This window comes from Saccopteryx bilineata, chromosome 4, assembly GCF_036850765.1.
Source record: "Saccopteryx bilineata isolate mSacBil1 chromosome 4, mSacBil1_pri_phased_curated, whole genome shotgun sequence".
NCBI classification, from domain to species: Eukaryota; Metazoa; Chordata; class Mammalia; order Chiroptera; family Emballonuridae; genus Saccopteryx; species Saccopteryx bilineata.
The window spans coordinates 82,148,613-82,166,788 of record NC_089493.1 but is presented as its reverse complement, the minus strand read 5'-3'; the positions used below and the strand labels follow the sequence as shown (position 1 = coordinate 82,166,788).

Below are 18,176 nucleotides of genomic sequence, written 5' to 3'. Positions count from 1 at the left end.
GAATAAATTCAGTAAAGTAGCAGAATACAAGTAAATATTCAGAAATCAGTTGGATTTTTATAAACCAATAACAAACCATCAGAAATAAAGAAAACAACCCCTTTTACAACTGTATAAAGAAAATAAACAAATTTAGGAATAAATTTAACCACAGGGGCAAAAGACATGCACTTAGAAAACTATAAGAAATGCAAATTAAAACCACAGTGAGATATCACTTCTCACCTGACAGAATGGCTATTAATAATAAATAAATAAATAAATAAATAAATAAATAAAAATAAACAAACAAAGAAGTGTTGGTAAGGAAGTAGAGAAAAGTACACTGTTAGTGGGATTATAAATTGGTGCAACCACTATGAAAAACAATATATAGGTTCCTCAAAAAATTAAAAATAGAACTTCCTTATGACCAGTAACTCTACTTCTGGGTAATTATCTGAAGAAACCCAAAACACCAGTTCCAAAAGATAAATGCACACCTACATCCACTGCAGTATTATTAGCATAAGAGTAAAGATATGGAAGCAACCTAAGTGTCCATCGATAGACAGATGAATAAAGTGGTACATATATGCAATGGAATATTAATCATAAAAAGAATAATCATTGCTATTTGCATAAACATGAATGGATCTAGAGAGTATTATGCTAAGTGAAATCAGACAAAAGAAGAAAGTACCATATTATTTCACTTATATGTGGGATAGAAAGAAGGGAGGGAAGGGGAGGGTAGAGGAGGGTGAGGAAGGAAAAGAGAGAGAGAGAGAGAAAGAGGGAAGGAGGAAAGGACGAAAGAAGGGAAGGAGGGAGGAGGGGAAGGAAGGAAGGAAGGAAGGAAGGAAGGAAGGAAGGAAGGAAGGAAGGAAGGAAGGAAGGAAGGAAGGAAGGAAGGAAGGAAAGAAAGAAAAAACGAAGAAAAGAAAAAAGGAAGGAAGGAGAGAAAAGAAAAACAAACTCAGATACAGAGAACAAATTGATGATTACTAGATGGGGTAAGATTTGGGGTATCAGTCAAAGAGATTAAGAAGTACAAATCTCTAGTTATAAAAATAGTTACAGGGATATAAAGTAAAACATAGGGAATATACTCAATAATACTGTAAAAACTATTTATGGTGTCAGATAGGTATTGGACTTATCAGGGTGATCACTTCATAAGTTATATAAATGTCCAGTCACTATGTTGTACATCTCAAACTAATAATATTGTATGTCAACAGTAATTAAAAAACAAAAAATAGGCTCTTAGCGGTGGCTTAGTGCAGGGATCAGGAACCTTTTTGGCTGAGAGAGCCATGAACGCCACATATTTTGAAATGTAATTCCATGAGAGCCATACAATATGTTTAACACTAAATACAGTAAATGTGTGCATTTTATGTAAGACCAACACTTTAAAGTACAATAAATCTCTGAGTTCTTTTTAATAATGTTGTTATGCTGTTGCTAACCAGTGATGAATAAAGTACTTCTTACCATTAATGTGACTTCTGGTGCTGCATGGTTATGCTGATGGCTTTGTAGTCTGGTTGATACATGGTGAGGTTAAGCTTCATGCAGGCATTGAGACTTCCATTAAACATGATCGTAGGTTGGTCTTAACGTTCTTTAGATATGAGAAAGACTGCTCACATGCATATGTAGAGTCAAACATTGTCAGGACAGCAATACTCACATGCTGCAGTGTGTGGTATGTGACAGGAAGCGCGTTCCAAGTTTTGACAATCAGCTGGTCCACAGGTTGAAGTTTTTTCATTTCTCTCCACTTGTGTTTGCTTGACAACTCTGCTTGCTGTCATGCAAGTCTTTCCAAATCTTCATTCAGTGACTTGAACTTATTCACCCACATGTCTGAGGCCTTCAGGTCAGCAGCTTGTAGCTCAAAATCTCTGACAGAGACACAAGGGGATGTAACTCAGGTCGGCGCTATCCACTGCACACTTGTGTGGATGGGTGATGAACTTAAAAAGACAAGTGCGCTCACAAAATTCTCCAAAATGTGCTTTGAATGACTGCAGAAGATTAGATGTGAAGCCCACTAGCTGCTGGAGATCAAGATGTTGAGCAGGGTCACCTGCTGTGCATGCATCTTTAAACTCTCCCAGTTTTTCAAAGTGTAGTAAACGACCTGTTTCAATGTCAGTAATGAAGAGTTCCAGCTTGTTTTCAAATGCAAACATTGCTTGTTGAAGAAATAAGACTGTATTTCCAATGCCTTGCATTTTCACATTGAGCTGGTTCAGATGTTCAGTCATGTCCACGAGATAGTAGAACTTCAGGAGCCACTCAGTGTTAGCTAACTCAGGATGCTCGACGTTTTTCATTTCAAGAAAAGTCCAGATTTTGCTTAGACAAGCCACAAAATGGCTGAGCACCTTCCCTCTTGACAACCAATGCATATTGCTGTGCAGAAGCAGACCAGGATAATTATTTCCAACTTCATCTAACAGTGTTTTAAACTGGCAATCATTTAAGGATCGGGCAACAATAAAGTTGACCACCCAAATGACCAGCGACATCACCTCACCAAGCTGCTCACCACACATTTGAGCACAAAGTACCTCCTGATGTAGGATGCCTTAGGATGGGTCTCTTTTCATATTCACGAAGAAGCACTACGAATCCTCTGTATTTCCCCACCATGTACAGAGCACCATCAGTACACAGCAAGATAAGTTTATCCATTGGTAGATTTTTTCCTTTAGTGAACTCAGTGAAAGACTTGAATAAATCCTCCCCTCTTGTTGTCTCTTTCATAGGCAAAACAGCAAGACTTTCCTCACGTAGTATGTCACTGACAGCATACCTTGCAAATCAAGCTGAACTGAGATAAATGGCTTACATCTGTTGACTCATCCAAAGTGAGAGGTAAGAATGGTGCTGCATTTATGTCCTTTACTTATGTTCTTCAATTTGATTTGCCATCATGATGGTATGATCGTGAACAGCTCTTGCCGACAGAGGCATGTCTTTTATTTGTTTAATTATCTTGTCTTTATCCGAAAAGTCATCAAAAAGTTCATTGGCAACATCAAGCATGAATGTTTTGGCATACTCCCCATCTGTGAATGGCTTTCCATTTCTCACAATTGCTAAAGCACCAGCAAAGCTAGCTGAATTCCAGTCACCTTGTTGGGTCCAAACACTGGAATTGCTGCTGACTATCTTGCACTCTGCACAGTAGCTCTCGACATACTTTCTTCCTGCTGTCCCCAGCTGGCTATTTCGATGCAAATGTAGTATGATGTGTATCAAAGTGCCGCTTTATATTTGACCGTTTCATCGATGCAATTTTATCATTGCATATTAGATGCACTGCAGAACCTGCTCTCTCCACAAAGGCGAATTCCTCTGTCCATTCCTGCTGAAAAGTACAATACTCCTCATCTTTTTTTTCTTTTAGCCATCTTCTTCATCAAAAGGATTTCTGCAATTAGCTAGCTCACTACTTGATTAAAAGGAGGGAAGTTTACTTCCTGACCTCACAACGACCCATGTACCTTACGCATTATCCAAAAAAAATTTGGTGTTGTCTCAGAGGACAGCTGTGATTGGCTCCAGCCACCTGCAACCATGAACATGAGCAGTAGGAAATGAATGGATTTTAATATATGAGAATGTTTTATGTTTTTAACATTATTTTTTTTATTAAAGATTTGTCTGTGAGCCAGATGCAGCCATCAAAAGAGCCACATCTGGTTCCCGACCCCTGGCTTAGCAGATAAGAGTGTTGGCCCAGCATATGGACATCCCAGGTTCAATTCCCAGTCAGGGCACAAGGAGAAGCAACAATCTTTTTTTTTCTTCAGCTCCCTCTTCTCCTTCTCTCTCTCTTCCCCTCCAATAGCCAGTGGTTCATTATGTTGAAGCATGGTCCAGGCACTGAGGATGGCTCGGTTGGTCCAATTGCATCAGCACTAGGTGCTAAAAATAGCTCAGTACTCAAGCATCAGCCCCAGATGGGGTTGCTGGGTGGATCCCAGTCGGGGAGCATAAGGGAGTCTGTCTCACTATCTCTCCTTCTCTCGCTTAAAAAATAAACAAATAAATAAATAAATGAATGAATAAAATCAGCCTGACCAGGAGGTGGCACAGTGGATAGAGTGTTGGATTGGGATGCGGAGGACCCAGGTTCGAGACCCCAAGGTCGCCAGCTTGAGCACGGGCTCATCTGGTTTGAGCAAAATCTCACCAACTTGAGCCCAAGGTCGCTGGCTCGAGCAAGGGGTTACTCGGTCTGCTGAAGGCCCACGGTCAAGGCACATATGAGAAAGCAATCAATGAACAACTGAGGTGTTACAATGCACAATGAAAAACTAATGATTGATGCTTCTCGTCTCTCCATTCCTGTCTGTCTGTCCCTGTCTATTCCTCTCTCTGACTCTCTGTCTCTGTAAAAAAAAACAAAAAAAAAAAAAAAAATAAACAAAAAATAAAAAGTGTTTTTTAACTGTTCTTAAGAAAAAACAAAAAAAACTAATTTAGGCCTGCAATTTCCAGATTACTTTTCTAGGCCTTATCTTTCCTTCCACTGACTACAATACAACTGACCTTTTAAATTACTTTCTGCAATGTTGAAAACTTGTCTATTAACTTTATTGCTAAAAATTATACTATTTTCTTGCAATACCTTTTTTCCTTTCTTAGAGAAAACATTGTAATTCTCTCCAAATTCTGCTTTTGATTATTTCATGTTATGAATTTATTAACATTTCTCCTAAAAATACCATTCCTTTTTTTCCTGTCTTGCTATTTTTTACTTGCTTCCTAATTATATATTTTAAGAGGATTGTTTCTTATTAAATTTAATCATGTAATATAAAAAAAAATTAAATTATGACATCAAGGTAAAAGCTTTTTCCTCCTGCAAAAGTTTATTGTCATGTGTTTCAGAGAGTTGTCATGTGTTTCAATAATGCTAAGTCCTGTGGAAATTTACAATAAAGGTGATACCAACAGTTTTCTTGAGAAGTCTTGAGTCCAAAAACTCAAATTTAAAATTGTTAATTACTCTTTCATCTCTATCTTGTTCTGGGGAAACCTTTTTATTCTAAAGAGAACCTTAAAATAAAAACACTAATTTTCAATAAGAACACATTCTTCTTTTAGCAGGGTAACTTTTCTTTTTAATCTGAAGACTTTATGTTGAATTATAAATTCAGTTTACCAGTCCTTGTTAGAGGTACCTTCAGTTGACATGCTATGAAATAGTGTCACCTCTTGTCATGGCAAAATTCATCCACTTAAGACCATTCCGGTCCCTGGCTGGATAGGTCAGTTGGTTAAATCGCTGTCTTACTATGTCAAGGGTGCAAGTGCAATCCCCAGTCAGTACACATACAAGAATCAACCAATGAATGCATAAATAAAGGGAAAGACAAATCTCTCTCTCTCTCTCTCTCTCTCTCTCTCTCACTCTTGCTCTCTTCCCCTCTTCCTTTCTCTCTAAACTCAATCAATAAAGTTTTTTTAAACATCACTCTATTTTCCATTCCCTCTCTTAAACTCCTGTAACATAAAGGCTCACTATGCCCTAAATACCATTTAAAAACACATTGTAAGGCCATAAGCTCTCCCAGCCCCACCCTGCCCTGCCCCAACCCATGCTTGCACACCTCTCTCCCTCTCCCTTTCTCTATGACACTCTCTCAATCTCTCTCTCTCTCTCTCTCACACACACACACACACACACCAAATATCACAAACACATGGGTGTAGAAAGCTCCTTTGAAAATGGCTCTTCTCCGCCACCATTCCAAATCCCCACCCATATCACCTCTCCCTTCTGATTCTCCTGACTCAAACCCTACACCACAAATGATGGCATCCCCACAGCAAAAGCTCTCAGCATAAAGACAAATTACACTGCAGCACACTAAGGTCAGCACATTGCATTGCTATTTTAATGTAAACTGAAAGAGGCAGCTTAAACAAGAAATTGCCAACAGTTGTTTGTGGATTTATTGATGATAGCCATTCTGACAGGTGTGAGGTGATCTCATTGTGGTTTTAATTTGCATGTCTCTAATGATTAGTGACATTGAGCATCTTTTCATGTCTATTGGCCATCTGTATGTCCTTTTTGGAGAAGTGCCTATTAGGTCCTTTGCCCATTTTTTAATTGGATTGTTTTCTGCTGTTGAGTTTTATTTTTTTTTAAAAGAGGGGAGGGACTCAGGGACCCAGACAACAGTGTGGTGACTGAAGGGGGGTTGGGAGAAGCAGGGTACAAGGAGATACATGGTGATGGATGGAGACTTGACTTGGGGGAGGGTGAACATACAATACAGTGTAGAGATATGTTACAGAACCGGGCACCTGAAACCTTTATAATTTTGTTAATCAGTGTCAGCTCAATAAAGTTAATTTAAAAAAAGAAATTGTTGATTGCTCTGAAAATAGTAGCTACAGTATATTCTTCATTCTAAAAATTCAAGAAAATTTGATGTAAGCAATCACTAACATTATCCAATATAAGTAGATGAAAATGTGCAAGCAAAAAAATAATAATGCTGCCTGACCAGGGGGTGGCGCAGTAGATGAGCATCAGACTAGGATGCGGAGAACCCAGGTTCAAAACCCCAAGGTCGCCAGCTTGAGCGCGGGCTCATCTGGCTTCTGCGTGGGATCACAGACATGACTCCATGGTTGCTAGCTTGAACCCAAAGGTTGCTGGCTTGGAGCCCAAGATCACTTGCTTGAGCAAGGGGTCATTCGCTTTGCTATAGCCCTCTCTCCCCACCCCCGTCAAGGCACATATGAGAAAACAGTCAGTGAACTAAGGTGCCGCAACAAAGAACTGATGCTTCTCATCTCTCTCCCTTCCTGTCTGTCCCTATCTGTCCCTCTCTCTGACTCTCTGTCAAAAAAATAAAATAAATTTTTAAAAAATAATAATGTTATATATACACTACTTCAAACTTCATTAAAGGCAGCACAATAACCAGCTCACTTTTTTAATAAAAAATAAGTTGTACTTCTAGTTCTAATGCCAATTCATCATATTGAGTGTTGACATGAAATTTTCTAATGAATCCAGGTTACCGACTTGTAACTAGACAAAACTTCTCTCTTAAAATAGTAGCACAGGATTTGTTTAAGTAGCTGATCTTTATTTGCTGCATTCTAAAAGGCAAACTCTAAAAGATAACCAACTTAAAATAATATATCAAATAATTCAAACTCCTGCATAAGAAAGGTATCATTGCTAATAAGATAGTAACACCTATCTTAACATTGCTTTGTTGAGAAAATTCACTTATCTCTATGGCAAGTTGTACTTAACAGGCATTAGAGTAGAGGAACGAAGGAAAGTCAGGGCCAAAACAAAAATTCTTAGTGATTAAGTCTGTCTGAATCACAACAAGGTTATAATATAAAATCAAATACAAACAGCACATCAGCTAGTTTTAAAACAGCACAAACACAGAAGATGTTGGTTTCTCTAATGTATCCCTGATGTTGCAAGATTAGCAATTAAAAAAAAATTTATCTAGGAATTTCAATGAAGACAAACCATTGAACAATAATGCCACAAGTCTCAAAAATATCAAGAAAATGTAATCAATCCAGAAAGAATGAATCCAAATATTAAAATCATTATTTGGGGAATGGTCTCTACAATTCATTCATTGAATTCAAATAATCAGAAAACATATAATTTAACTTGATTTACCAACTTTCTTGAAACACCCCAACAAGTCTTTGCTTAAGATTCTTGACATTCTTCTGCCACATCTGCAGTCTCCTGCTCACCTGCACATGAAAACAATACAGAGCTGTGAGGCTCTTGGACACGTGCACACAATTAGGAAAAGTCACGCAGCTCATACAACATTAAGTCCTTTGACACATGAGACAATACTCACATTCTTGTTTAACACTTATGGGGCAAGCCTCACAGCTGCATATAGAGTTACGAGAAAAAAAATAAAAGATAAGGTGCCTCCCTTCATTGAGATTACAGCTGACGGAGAATTTGGGGTTTTCAGAGCTAAAATGGTTCTAAATTTGGAAACAGGCATCAAACAAAAATTTAATTTTTTGCTTTAAACTAAGTTTGTTGGAGGTAGAGAAAAACCGAAAGTAAATCTATTTAGACTAGATAAGAACTGATTACCTTTCATTTCTTAAAAATTATGACACTAACAGAAACAGAATGGAAATAGTATTCTGCCAACCTTGGAAGGCTGTCAGCAAAGGCAGAGTTGACTACAGAACCAAAGAAAGGAAGACAATTTAAATAAAAAAAAATCGAGAGAAACTAAAACTCTCACACACTGCTGGGGAGACTCTAAAATGGCACAGCTGCACCCAGGCCAGATGGCCCGGTTGGTAGAGCATCATCCAGAAGGGCAGAGGTGGTCAGTGCAATCCCCAGTCAGGGCATCTGCAGGAACACATCAATGTTCCTGTGTCTCTCTGCCTTTCCTTCCTCCATCTCGCTAAAACCAGTAAGTGAGTAAGTAAATAATAAAATAAAATGGTGCAGCTGCCTTGGAAAACAGTCTGGCATTTTCTGAAATGGTTCCCATAAATCTAGCAATTCCATTCCTAGGTATATGCCCAAGAGAGAAAACATACATCGCCCAAAAACCTATACACCAATATTTATAGCAGCATTATATATAACAGCCAAAAAGTAGAAACAACCCAAATGTCCATCAATTAATGAGTAGATAAATAAAATGTGGCGCATCTATACAACAGAATGTTATTCAGCAATAAAAAATAAAGTATTAATGGTACATGCTACAGCGTTGCTGAACCTTGAACCTTGAAATCATGTTAGGTGTAAGCAGTCAGACACAAAAGGCCACTTATTGTATGACCGAACTTACATGAAATGTCCAGACTAGGCAGATTCATAGCAACAGATAGTAGATTAGTGATTGCTTAGGGCTGGGGGTTAGGGAAAATGAGGATTGAGTACTAATGAGCACAGTGTTCATTTTGGGGGTGAAGAAGACGTTGTAAAATTGATAGTGGTCAAGAATGTCCAATTCTGTGAATATATACTGCTCACAAAAATTAGGGGATAGTTCAAAATGAGTATGAAGCGATAAAATATCCCCTAATTTTTGTGAGCAGTATACTAAAATCCACTGAATTGTATAGTATTGTTGAATGGTGGCCAAAAAAAACGTTATATCCATATTCTTATCCCTGGAAACTGTGAATGTAACTTTACTTGGGGAAAAGGGTCTTTGAAGGTGTAACTAGGCTAAGGATCTTGAGATGTGACTAGTGATCAGCCTGAATTATCCAGGCGGGCCCTATATTCAGTAACAAATGCCCTTAGAAGAGAATGACATTTCGTATACACACACACACAGAGGCAAGGTGAAGACAGGCAGAAATTAGATGATGTGACCCCTGAACAAAGTAGCCAAAGCATGTCAACAGCCTGAGAAACTGGCGGAAGGAGGCATCTCCTCTAGAGCCTCCAGGCAGAATATGGCCTTGCTGACACCTTGATTTCAGACTTCAGGCCTCCAGAACTATGAGATAATAAATTTCTGTTGTGATCATTTGTTGTGGCAACCATAGGACTCTAATACAGGTTTATAAAATATATGTCAACAAAGCTGTTATTTCTTTTAAAAAAAATCAACCTAATAATTTAGGGCAAATGATTTGTAGCTGCAGAGAGTAAAGTGGAAAATGTAGTAATATTGTCAACCCAGGGAGAAGAAATATTAAACAGGATATAGAGGAAGCTGGGATAGATAAGAAGCAGACCTCAATATCCCATATCTAAGATGAAGAGTGATAAGACCATGAGCCCACACCTTCATAAGTGCTATTCCTCCTATCTGGAGTGTTCTCCTTCTTATCCACCCAGCAAATGACCACTAATCCTTGGAGGCACAAATGAAACCCCACCTCCCCATATTCCCAGTTTTCATCATCCCTTCCATAGTGCTACCATTGTACTTTGTCCCAAAACTCTTATTATACTTGTCCCACCCTACTGTGATTATGTCTGGCCCTGCTGTGATTATTGGCTCACGTGCCTGCTTTCATCAACAGACTATGAAATAAATCAGAGTAGTGATTATGTCCTACTCACCTGATATCCTAGAGCAATGTCCTTAACAAACAATACGATGGAGCGCTGGAGCAGTGGTGTTAAAGCTACACAACAAAATCACCCAGACCACATCCTCAGTAACTGACCTCAAAAATACTAATGCCCCAACTAAATGGGAAATGATATTTTCAAACAACAGCTCAGATAAGGGCCTAATATCCAAAATATACAAAGAACTCATAAAACTCAACAACAAACAAACAAACAATCCAATAAAAAAATGGGAAGAGGATATGAATAGACACTTCTCCCAGGAAGAAATACAAATGGCCAACAGATATATGAAAAGATGCTCATCTTCTTTAGCTATTAGAGAAATGCAAATCAAAACGGCAATGAGATACCACCTCACACCTGTTCGATTAGCTGTTATTTAGCAAGTCAGGTAATAGCAAATGTTGGAGAGGCTGTGGAGAAAAAGGAACCCTCATACACTGTTGGTGGGAATGTAAAGTAGTACAACCATATGGAAGAAAGTATGGTGGTTCCTCAAAAAACTGAAAATAGAACTACCTTATGACCCAGCAATCCCTCTACTGGGTATATATCCCCAAAACTCAGAAACATTGATACGTAAAGACACATGCAGCCCCATGTTTATTGCAGCATTGTTCACAGTGGCCAGGACATGGAAACAACCAAAAGCCCATCAATAGATGACTGGATAAAGAAGATGTGGCACATATACACTATGGAATACTACTCAGCCATAAGAAATGATGACATCGGAACATTTACAGCAAAATGGTGGGATCTTGATAACATGATACGAAGCGAAATAAGTAAATCAGAAAAAAAACAGGAACTGTATTATTCCATACGTAGGTGGGACATAATAGTGAAACTAAGAGACATTGATAAGAGTGTGGTGGTTACGGGGGGGAGGGGGGGAATGGGAGAGGGATAGGGGGTGGGAGGGGCACAAAGAAACAAGATAGAAGGTGACAGAGGACAATCTGACTTTGGGTGGTGGGTATGCAACATAATTGAAAGACAAGATAACCTGGACTTGTTATCTTTGAATATATGTATCCTGATTTATTGATGTCACCCCATTAAAAAAATAAAATTAAAAAAAAAAAAAAAAATTAAAAAAAAAAAAAAAATACTAATGCCCACAGCCAACCTTTAAAAATCTATTTAATTTATCTGGATGAAACCACAGCATTAATGTTTTAAATCTTACCAGGTGATTCTAATGTGTATCCAGGAGTTAATAAGTGCTGGACTAAGAATAACTTAAATGCCAGACAGATTTGAGGCAGATATCAAATAGAAAGATCGAAAAACCAGAAGTATACAAAGCAGGCCCTGGCTGGTTGGCTCAGTAAAGAAAGTGTCAGCCTCATGTGTGGATGTCCCGGGTTCAATCCCTAGTCAGGGCAAACATTAGAAACAACCACCTGCTTCTCTTCCCTTCCCTTTCCCCTCTCTCTCTCTCCGCCTCTTTCTCTTTCCCTCCTACAGCCAGTGGCTTGATTGGTTTGGACATCAGCCCCGGCGCTGAGGATAGCTTGGTTGATTCAAGCAAGCATGGACCTCAGACGGGGCACTTGCGGGAATCTGTCTCACTATCTCCCCTCCTCTCACTTTAAATAAATAAATAAATAAATAAATAAATAAATAAATAAATAAATAAAACAAAGCATAGATGATTGCATACTGTCTATAAATGTCTCCAAATAAAATGCTGACCATGAAAAGTAGAGAATTTGAGCTAGAGTATTGCTTGCACTCGGTGGCTTCTGGAAAGGTTAACCAAGGGACGGACAATGGGGTTGACTGGAGAGATAAGAAGACAACCTCAACAGGTAGTATCATAGAAAGAGACTTGACTTTGGGTGGTGAACACACAATACAATATACAGATGATGTATTACAGAATTGTATACCTGAAACCTATAAAATTTTATTAACCAATGTTACCTCAATAAATTCAATAAAAATTTTAAAAATATAAAGCTGAATAATGATAGCAAAAATAAATAAAATTTAAGAAGAAAAGCAGGAAGTAAGCAGATAGAGAAAAAGATACCTTCCAACATTATTTTCATCACCATTATACATGCTAGTATTTTTTATAATCTTAGAGTAGAGTGACTAGTGAACCATCTAGTCCAGAGCTTCTCACAACTTAATGTGCATACAAATCACCTGCTGGGGGCATCTTGTTAAAACACAGACTCTGGCACAGTAGGTGTAGAGCAGGGCCTGGGGTTCGGCATTTCTAACAAGATCTCTAGTAATACCATTACTGCTGGTCCATAATCTAGTCCACAGTCATGATCTTCAGTAACTTTTCACTTTATCCAATTTGAATGAAGCAATGAAATTAGAAGTTCCCAATAACTGATAAAGTGATATTTTGTAAGTAGGGAAAGGAAATAAGTGGCAAATATTAACATGAAAAGTCTGTGTCAAGATGAACTGGATTGTCTGACCAGGTGGTGGTGCAGTGGATAGTGTCGAACTGGGATGCAGAGGACCCAGGTTCAAACTCCAAGGTCACCAGCTTGAGCGCGGGGTCGCTGGCTTGAGTGTGGGATCATAAACATGACCCCTTGGTCGTTGGCTTGAGCCCAAAGGTCACTGGTTTGAAGCACAAGGTTGCTGGCTTGAGCAAGGGGTCACTTGCTCTGCTGTAACCCAATCCCCCCAGGTCAAGGCATACATGAGAAAGCAATCGATGAACAACTAAAGTGCCACAATGGCCCTGGCCGGTTGGCTCAGTGGTAGAGCGTCGCCTAGCGTGCGGAGGACCTGGGTTCGATTCCCAGCCAGGGCACACAGGAGAAGCGCCCATTTGCTTCTCCACCCCTCCGCCGCGCTTTCCTCTCTGTCTCTCTCTTCCCCTCCTGCAGCCGAGGCTCCATTGGAGCAAAGATGGCCCGGGCACTGGGGATGGCTCTGTGGCCTCTGCCTCAGGCGCTAGAGTGGCTCTGGTCGCAACATGGCGAGGCCCAGGATGGGCAGAGCATCGCCCCATGGTGGGCGTGCCGGGTGGATCCCCGTCGGGCGCATGCGGGAGTCTGTCTGACTGTCTCTCCCTGTTTCCAGCTTCAGAAAAATGAAAAAAAATAAAAATAAAAAATAAAAATAAAGTGCCACAATGAAGAATTGACGTTTCTCATCTCTTTCCCTTCCTGTCTGTCCCTATTTGTCTCTCTCTCTCTGTCTCTGTCAAAAAAAAAAAAAAAAAGATTAAAGAAAATTAGTTTAAAATTGATTAAAGAAAATTAGTTTAAAATAACTTGAAAAGATAAATTCATCAAATCTAATCTTACTATATACCAAAATTTTATATAAAAAGGAATTAACACTGGAAATTTCTGATGTGGCAGCTCTGATAATTTGATCAAGTAAGTTTGGATGAGGGTTGATTAAGTTACTAGGAGCATCTGAGAAGCAATTCGCAGCCTTGGAAAAGTAATTTAACAAGTAGTGAGTGGCAGGCCTGAAGGCATACTCTGTGTGAGAGTAACAGAACTCGATCAAAGCAATGCGGTATTTTCCTAAGAGCAAGCCAAAATATTTTTAAAGGAAAAAAAGTCAGCTAACAGTGTTTCTATTTTTAGAATCTCACTGCTCCACTGCAAATCAGTAAGACAATCTTAAAATAAAGAAAACTTCCTCAAAACCATCTAGTTCCTTTGAAACTATTCAGGTGGTATGAGCAATAACATATATGAACACACATCCCTTTCAAACCACTGCAACACCCTGCCCCAAAAGGCTTCGGCAAACAAGTCACAATCAAACAGACTTTTGATGAGCAGAATTTCAACATGAAGTATATTCAGAACGTATAGTTGCCCTTTTTGGTAGAACTTGTTCTATCTGGGGACCACAACAGGATAACAATTAGCTGTCTTACATCTAAACCAAAACTCATATTTCTTAAATATGCACAGCAAAATCTTGTGGCTTACATTAATTTAACACGCTGAACACTCCACACTAAGGACTCTGATTTCAGTAAGTCTGGGTAGGCTCTTGGGCATAGGTACAAAACAAGCAAAACACTCCCTGGACAATTCCGACATTCATACTGATTAGCAATAACACTGTGGTTTGTAACAGTGCTTCTCAAACTTCACTGTTTAAGTATCATCAGGGGAACTTGTTAAAGTGCAAATTCTGATTCAGTAATTTTGGGGCAGGGCCCCAATATAGGATCACACTCTAGGCAGCAGAGGTTTATAACATGGGATAGAAATCACAGGGTTCCAAATGGCCAAGAACATGAAGTAGAGAGGACCAGATAGGGCCGTGCCCCTTCCAAGGGAACTTCTGCTACTCAGCTTCCCTCGCTGATGGAAGGGCCTGCTGATCTGTCAGGGAGTCAGACACCCAGGCTTTGTGGGAAATTTCCTGATTAAATGTTAAATACCAAGTAAGCCAACCAAATCCAGTCATTGACCTAATTAACCATTTAAGTGGATCCTTGTTTGATCCTTATTACAACCCTATAGGGTTTAGTGATTGTTGACAATGGCCAGAGAAGGGGAGAGACCAGAGGCAGGGAGGCCTGATTGGAGGGTTATCACATCGGTCCAGTTGAGGCAGAAGAAAGAGTAAGGAAGGGATGGGTATGAAAGATACTGCAGGAGTAGAAAAAGGATATTTGAAGGTTGAAAGTGGGGAGCAAGGGAGAGGAAATATGCAACAATGACTGAGATTTTGAGTCTGGGTGACTGGGGAAACAGAGGCCAAGCGGAAAATTAAAGTTGAGAGAGAAAGCAGAGAGACATACAGGACTAAGAAATTAGTTAAGAGTTAATAGGTGACAGACTTAATAAGTAACAGATATAGATTTAGCAGATGATATATTTTAGAATAATCTAAATTAGAGGAAAAGTTGAAGCTATTTAAATTGAGTCACAAATACAACACAGAATATGTTAGACTTTAATATAGACAAATAATTGAATATTTGTTTATGTCAAAAATTGCCTGTAGTATTTGTATCCTGTATCATTGTACCACTCATTGTAAGATGCAACATTGGATCAAAACAAAATACTTGAGAATATACAATTAACTGGGATGGGAAGTTTGCATATATAAACTAATAAAATCACAATGACATATGGCACTTTAAAAATTCATTCCTTAGAACAAATTTTCATCACTGAAGTCTAGAAGTTGTAATACTAAGCAAATCTATTCAAATTACTTATACCCATTTAAACCGATTTCTCCTTTCCACTGAAATCAACATTGTTTTCTGGATAAGCATCAAGAATATGTATTAACTTCAGTGTCCATGAGTGGATGAGAGGATAACAATTATGTGGTATACATACATACATGCATGTACACTGGAATACCACTCAGCCATAGAAAAAGAACAAAATCTTGCCATTTACAAAAACGTGGATATTCCTTAAGGTTATTATGCTAAGAAAGATAACTACCATATGATTTCATTCATATGTGGAATCTAAAATAAACAACTAAACAAGTAAAAGAAAAACAAACTCATAGATACAGAGAACAGATTAGTGGTTGCCAAAGGGAAGGAGGTTGAGAGTAGGAGAAATGAGTGAAGGGGTAAGCTGTGTGGTGAAAGAAAGTAACTAGACTTTCAGTGGTGATCAGTGTGTACTGTATACAGATATCAAATTAAAATATTGTACATCTGAAACAAATAATGTTAGATACCAACTTTACCTCAAATTTTTAAAAAGAACATGTATTAATTACTACTAAAAATAATGTATTTCATAAAAGTACTAATCACAACCTTGATCTCATATAAATGTTGATAAAAAACATTCTTATATTTGCATGCTTTAATCAACACCACATGTGACCTGCAAACATACCTCCATATCCTACTCTACTTTGAACTACACTATCTCTCTAGGAGCCCTTCTAGACTGTTAGTGGAAATGCAGACTGGTACAGCCACTGTGGGAAACAGTGTGGAGTTTACTCAAAATATTAAAATTGGAACCACCTTTTGATTTAGCAATCCCACTTCTAAGAATAGACCCTAAGAGTCCCAAAACACTAATTCAAAAAAATGTATGTACCATTATGTTCATTGCAGCCTTATTTATAATAACCAAGATCTGGAAACAGCCTAAGTGCCCATCATTAGATGGGTGGATAAAAAGCTGTGGTACACTTACACAATGGAATACTACACAACCCTAAAAAAGAAGGAAATCTTACCTTTGTGAAAGCATGGATAGACCTGGAGATTATTGTGTGAAGTGAAATAAGACAGTCACAGAAAGACAAATATCATATGATCTTACTTATACATGGAATTTAATGAACAAGTTAAAATGACATACAAAATAGAAACAGAGACTGGACACAGGGAACAGACTGTCAGCTGTCAGAGGGGAGGGGGTTGGGGGACTGGATGACAGATTGAAAGAATTAATTTTAAAAAGCTCATAAATATATATATATAATATTATATAAATATATGTATATAAATATATATATATAACACACAGACTCAGACAACAGTGTGGTGATAACCAGAGGGAAAGAGGGGAGGGGGATGGGCAGAGGTGGGCAAAGGGGGAGAAATGGGGACAAAAGAGACTTTGTTTGGGGCAATGGGCACATGATGCAGTGTGTAAATGATATTTCTTTTGAGTTTCACACCTGAACCCATATCCCAATAAATTCAATTAAAAAAATAAACTATAATACCTGTATATTGAGAAACTCGGTAAGAATTGTTTACCAAAACACACAGCCTTACCTGTTTTCAGTTTCTCCAAAGAGCTGGGTTGCAAATGCTGGTCTTTGGATAAAGAGCTCACATCGATGCCATACAGTGGATCATTCAAAAAAGAAGGCCTTTTCAGTCTTCCAATGCCAAGAGTCTTTGACATAAAATAGTCCTCTGTGTCACTAATAACCTCATCCTTGGAAAATTGGAGGCATTTCATGTTTTCAGCTTCAGTAACAAGAGTTTGTGACACATATTGCCCAGTCAAAGCTTTGCTGAGATAGTGGCCTGTAGATGTTTCACATTCTGCATTCTCAGGCATATTTGCATCTTCCACCTCGCTGCGTTTGACCTTTGTTTCTGACTCAATTAGTATGTCAGAGAGGACAGATCTGGAAAGCTGGGGGGCCTCAGGTGTTACATCTTCTATGTCTTTCTTTTCTCTTTCTGAAGAAAACCCAATCATGGATTTTTGTTTGAATGTGCATTCATCCAGAAGATGCCTTAACTGGTACTCAGAGAACAGTGTTGAATCTACCTGATGAAACAAACCAAAATTTTTCATAGTCAATTAATTGAGTAAACATTTATTTATGGTAAGCTTCCAGTAATACTATATAAACCCATGTGCCAGAAACTCCTTACACAAAGCACCCAAATAGCAAAATCATTCATTTTTAAGGTGCCCAAAATTGCAGGAGAAATATACCGCACCCCTGGAAAATAAGTTTAGAATCAATCACACACTAAAATACAGGGGAAAGTCCCACAACACTGATAGAAGTTAGTTACTTCACCAAATTAACCATTAACACTCTCTCTACACATTATCAGTAACTTGAGCTGAAATGAAGGTATTAGAAAAGCATCTTCAGTTTTATAAATCTTGTAACATCAAGCAGGGAAGTGAGCAACCATCCCTTTGATAAATAGCCAAGAATCTTGCCATAATCTCCAGTAAGCATTTCTCTGTTCCCCCAGCTCCTCGGTGTGAACCCCATCACCACTCAATTCCTTAAATGGAAAAAGAAAATCTTAGGCTAACAGGGCAGACTGCACTTGCCCGTGGGGATTCACCACTCCTATGTCTGTCCACAACTCTTAGCAGACAATACCACTGAAGACAGAAAAGGAAGGATAAAGGAGTGCTGTATCCTGTGATGTGTAGTAGGTTCAAAGCTACAGGTCTAGACAGAGACCAGGGGCATTCCAATAGCAGTGCATTCTGGGAGAAGAATATGATCAAACACACTTAATCTCTGCTTTAAAGGTTATCAGGACTGTTTGAACCGAGATCTTAAGGATTTAAAATCATTTTTTCTTCTTCCAGTGATGTTCTCCGGAAATAAAATAGCAAACTAAAGTGTAGGGCTAGATTCTACA

The 18,176-nt window shown here is 38.6% G+C and overlaps 1 protein-coding gene across 3 annotated transcripts in view; it reads right to left on the bottom strand.

The window, feature by feature from the left end:
* Positions 1–18,176, bottom strand: part of FSIP1 (fibrous sheath interacting protein 1) — a 285,720-nt gene that overhangs the window by 23,116 nt on the left and 244,428 nt on the right. The window contains exons 11-12 of one of the 3 annotated variants that reach the window (XM_066277143.1): positions 16,824–17,327; positions 7,679–7,758 (exon numbers count right to left, since the gene is read on the bottom strand). In XM_066277143.1, the coding sequence (XP_066133240.1) occupies positions 7,712–7,758; positions 16,824–17,327 (551 nt within the window). In that variant the 3' untranslated portion in view covers positions 7,679–7,711. Of the gene's footprint in view, positions 1–7,563; positions 7,759–16,823; positions 17,332–18,176 lie in introns of those variants that run through there. The other 2 variants (XM_066277142.1, XM_066277144.1) reach the window with 2 other exon arrangements.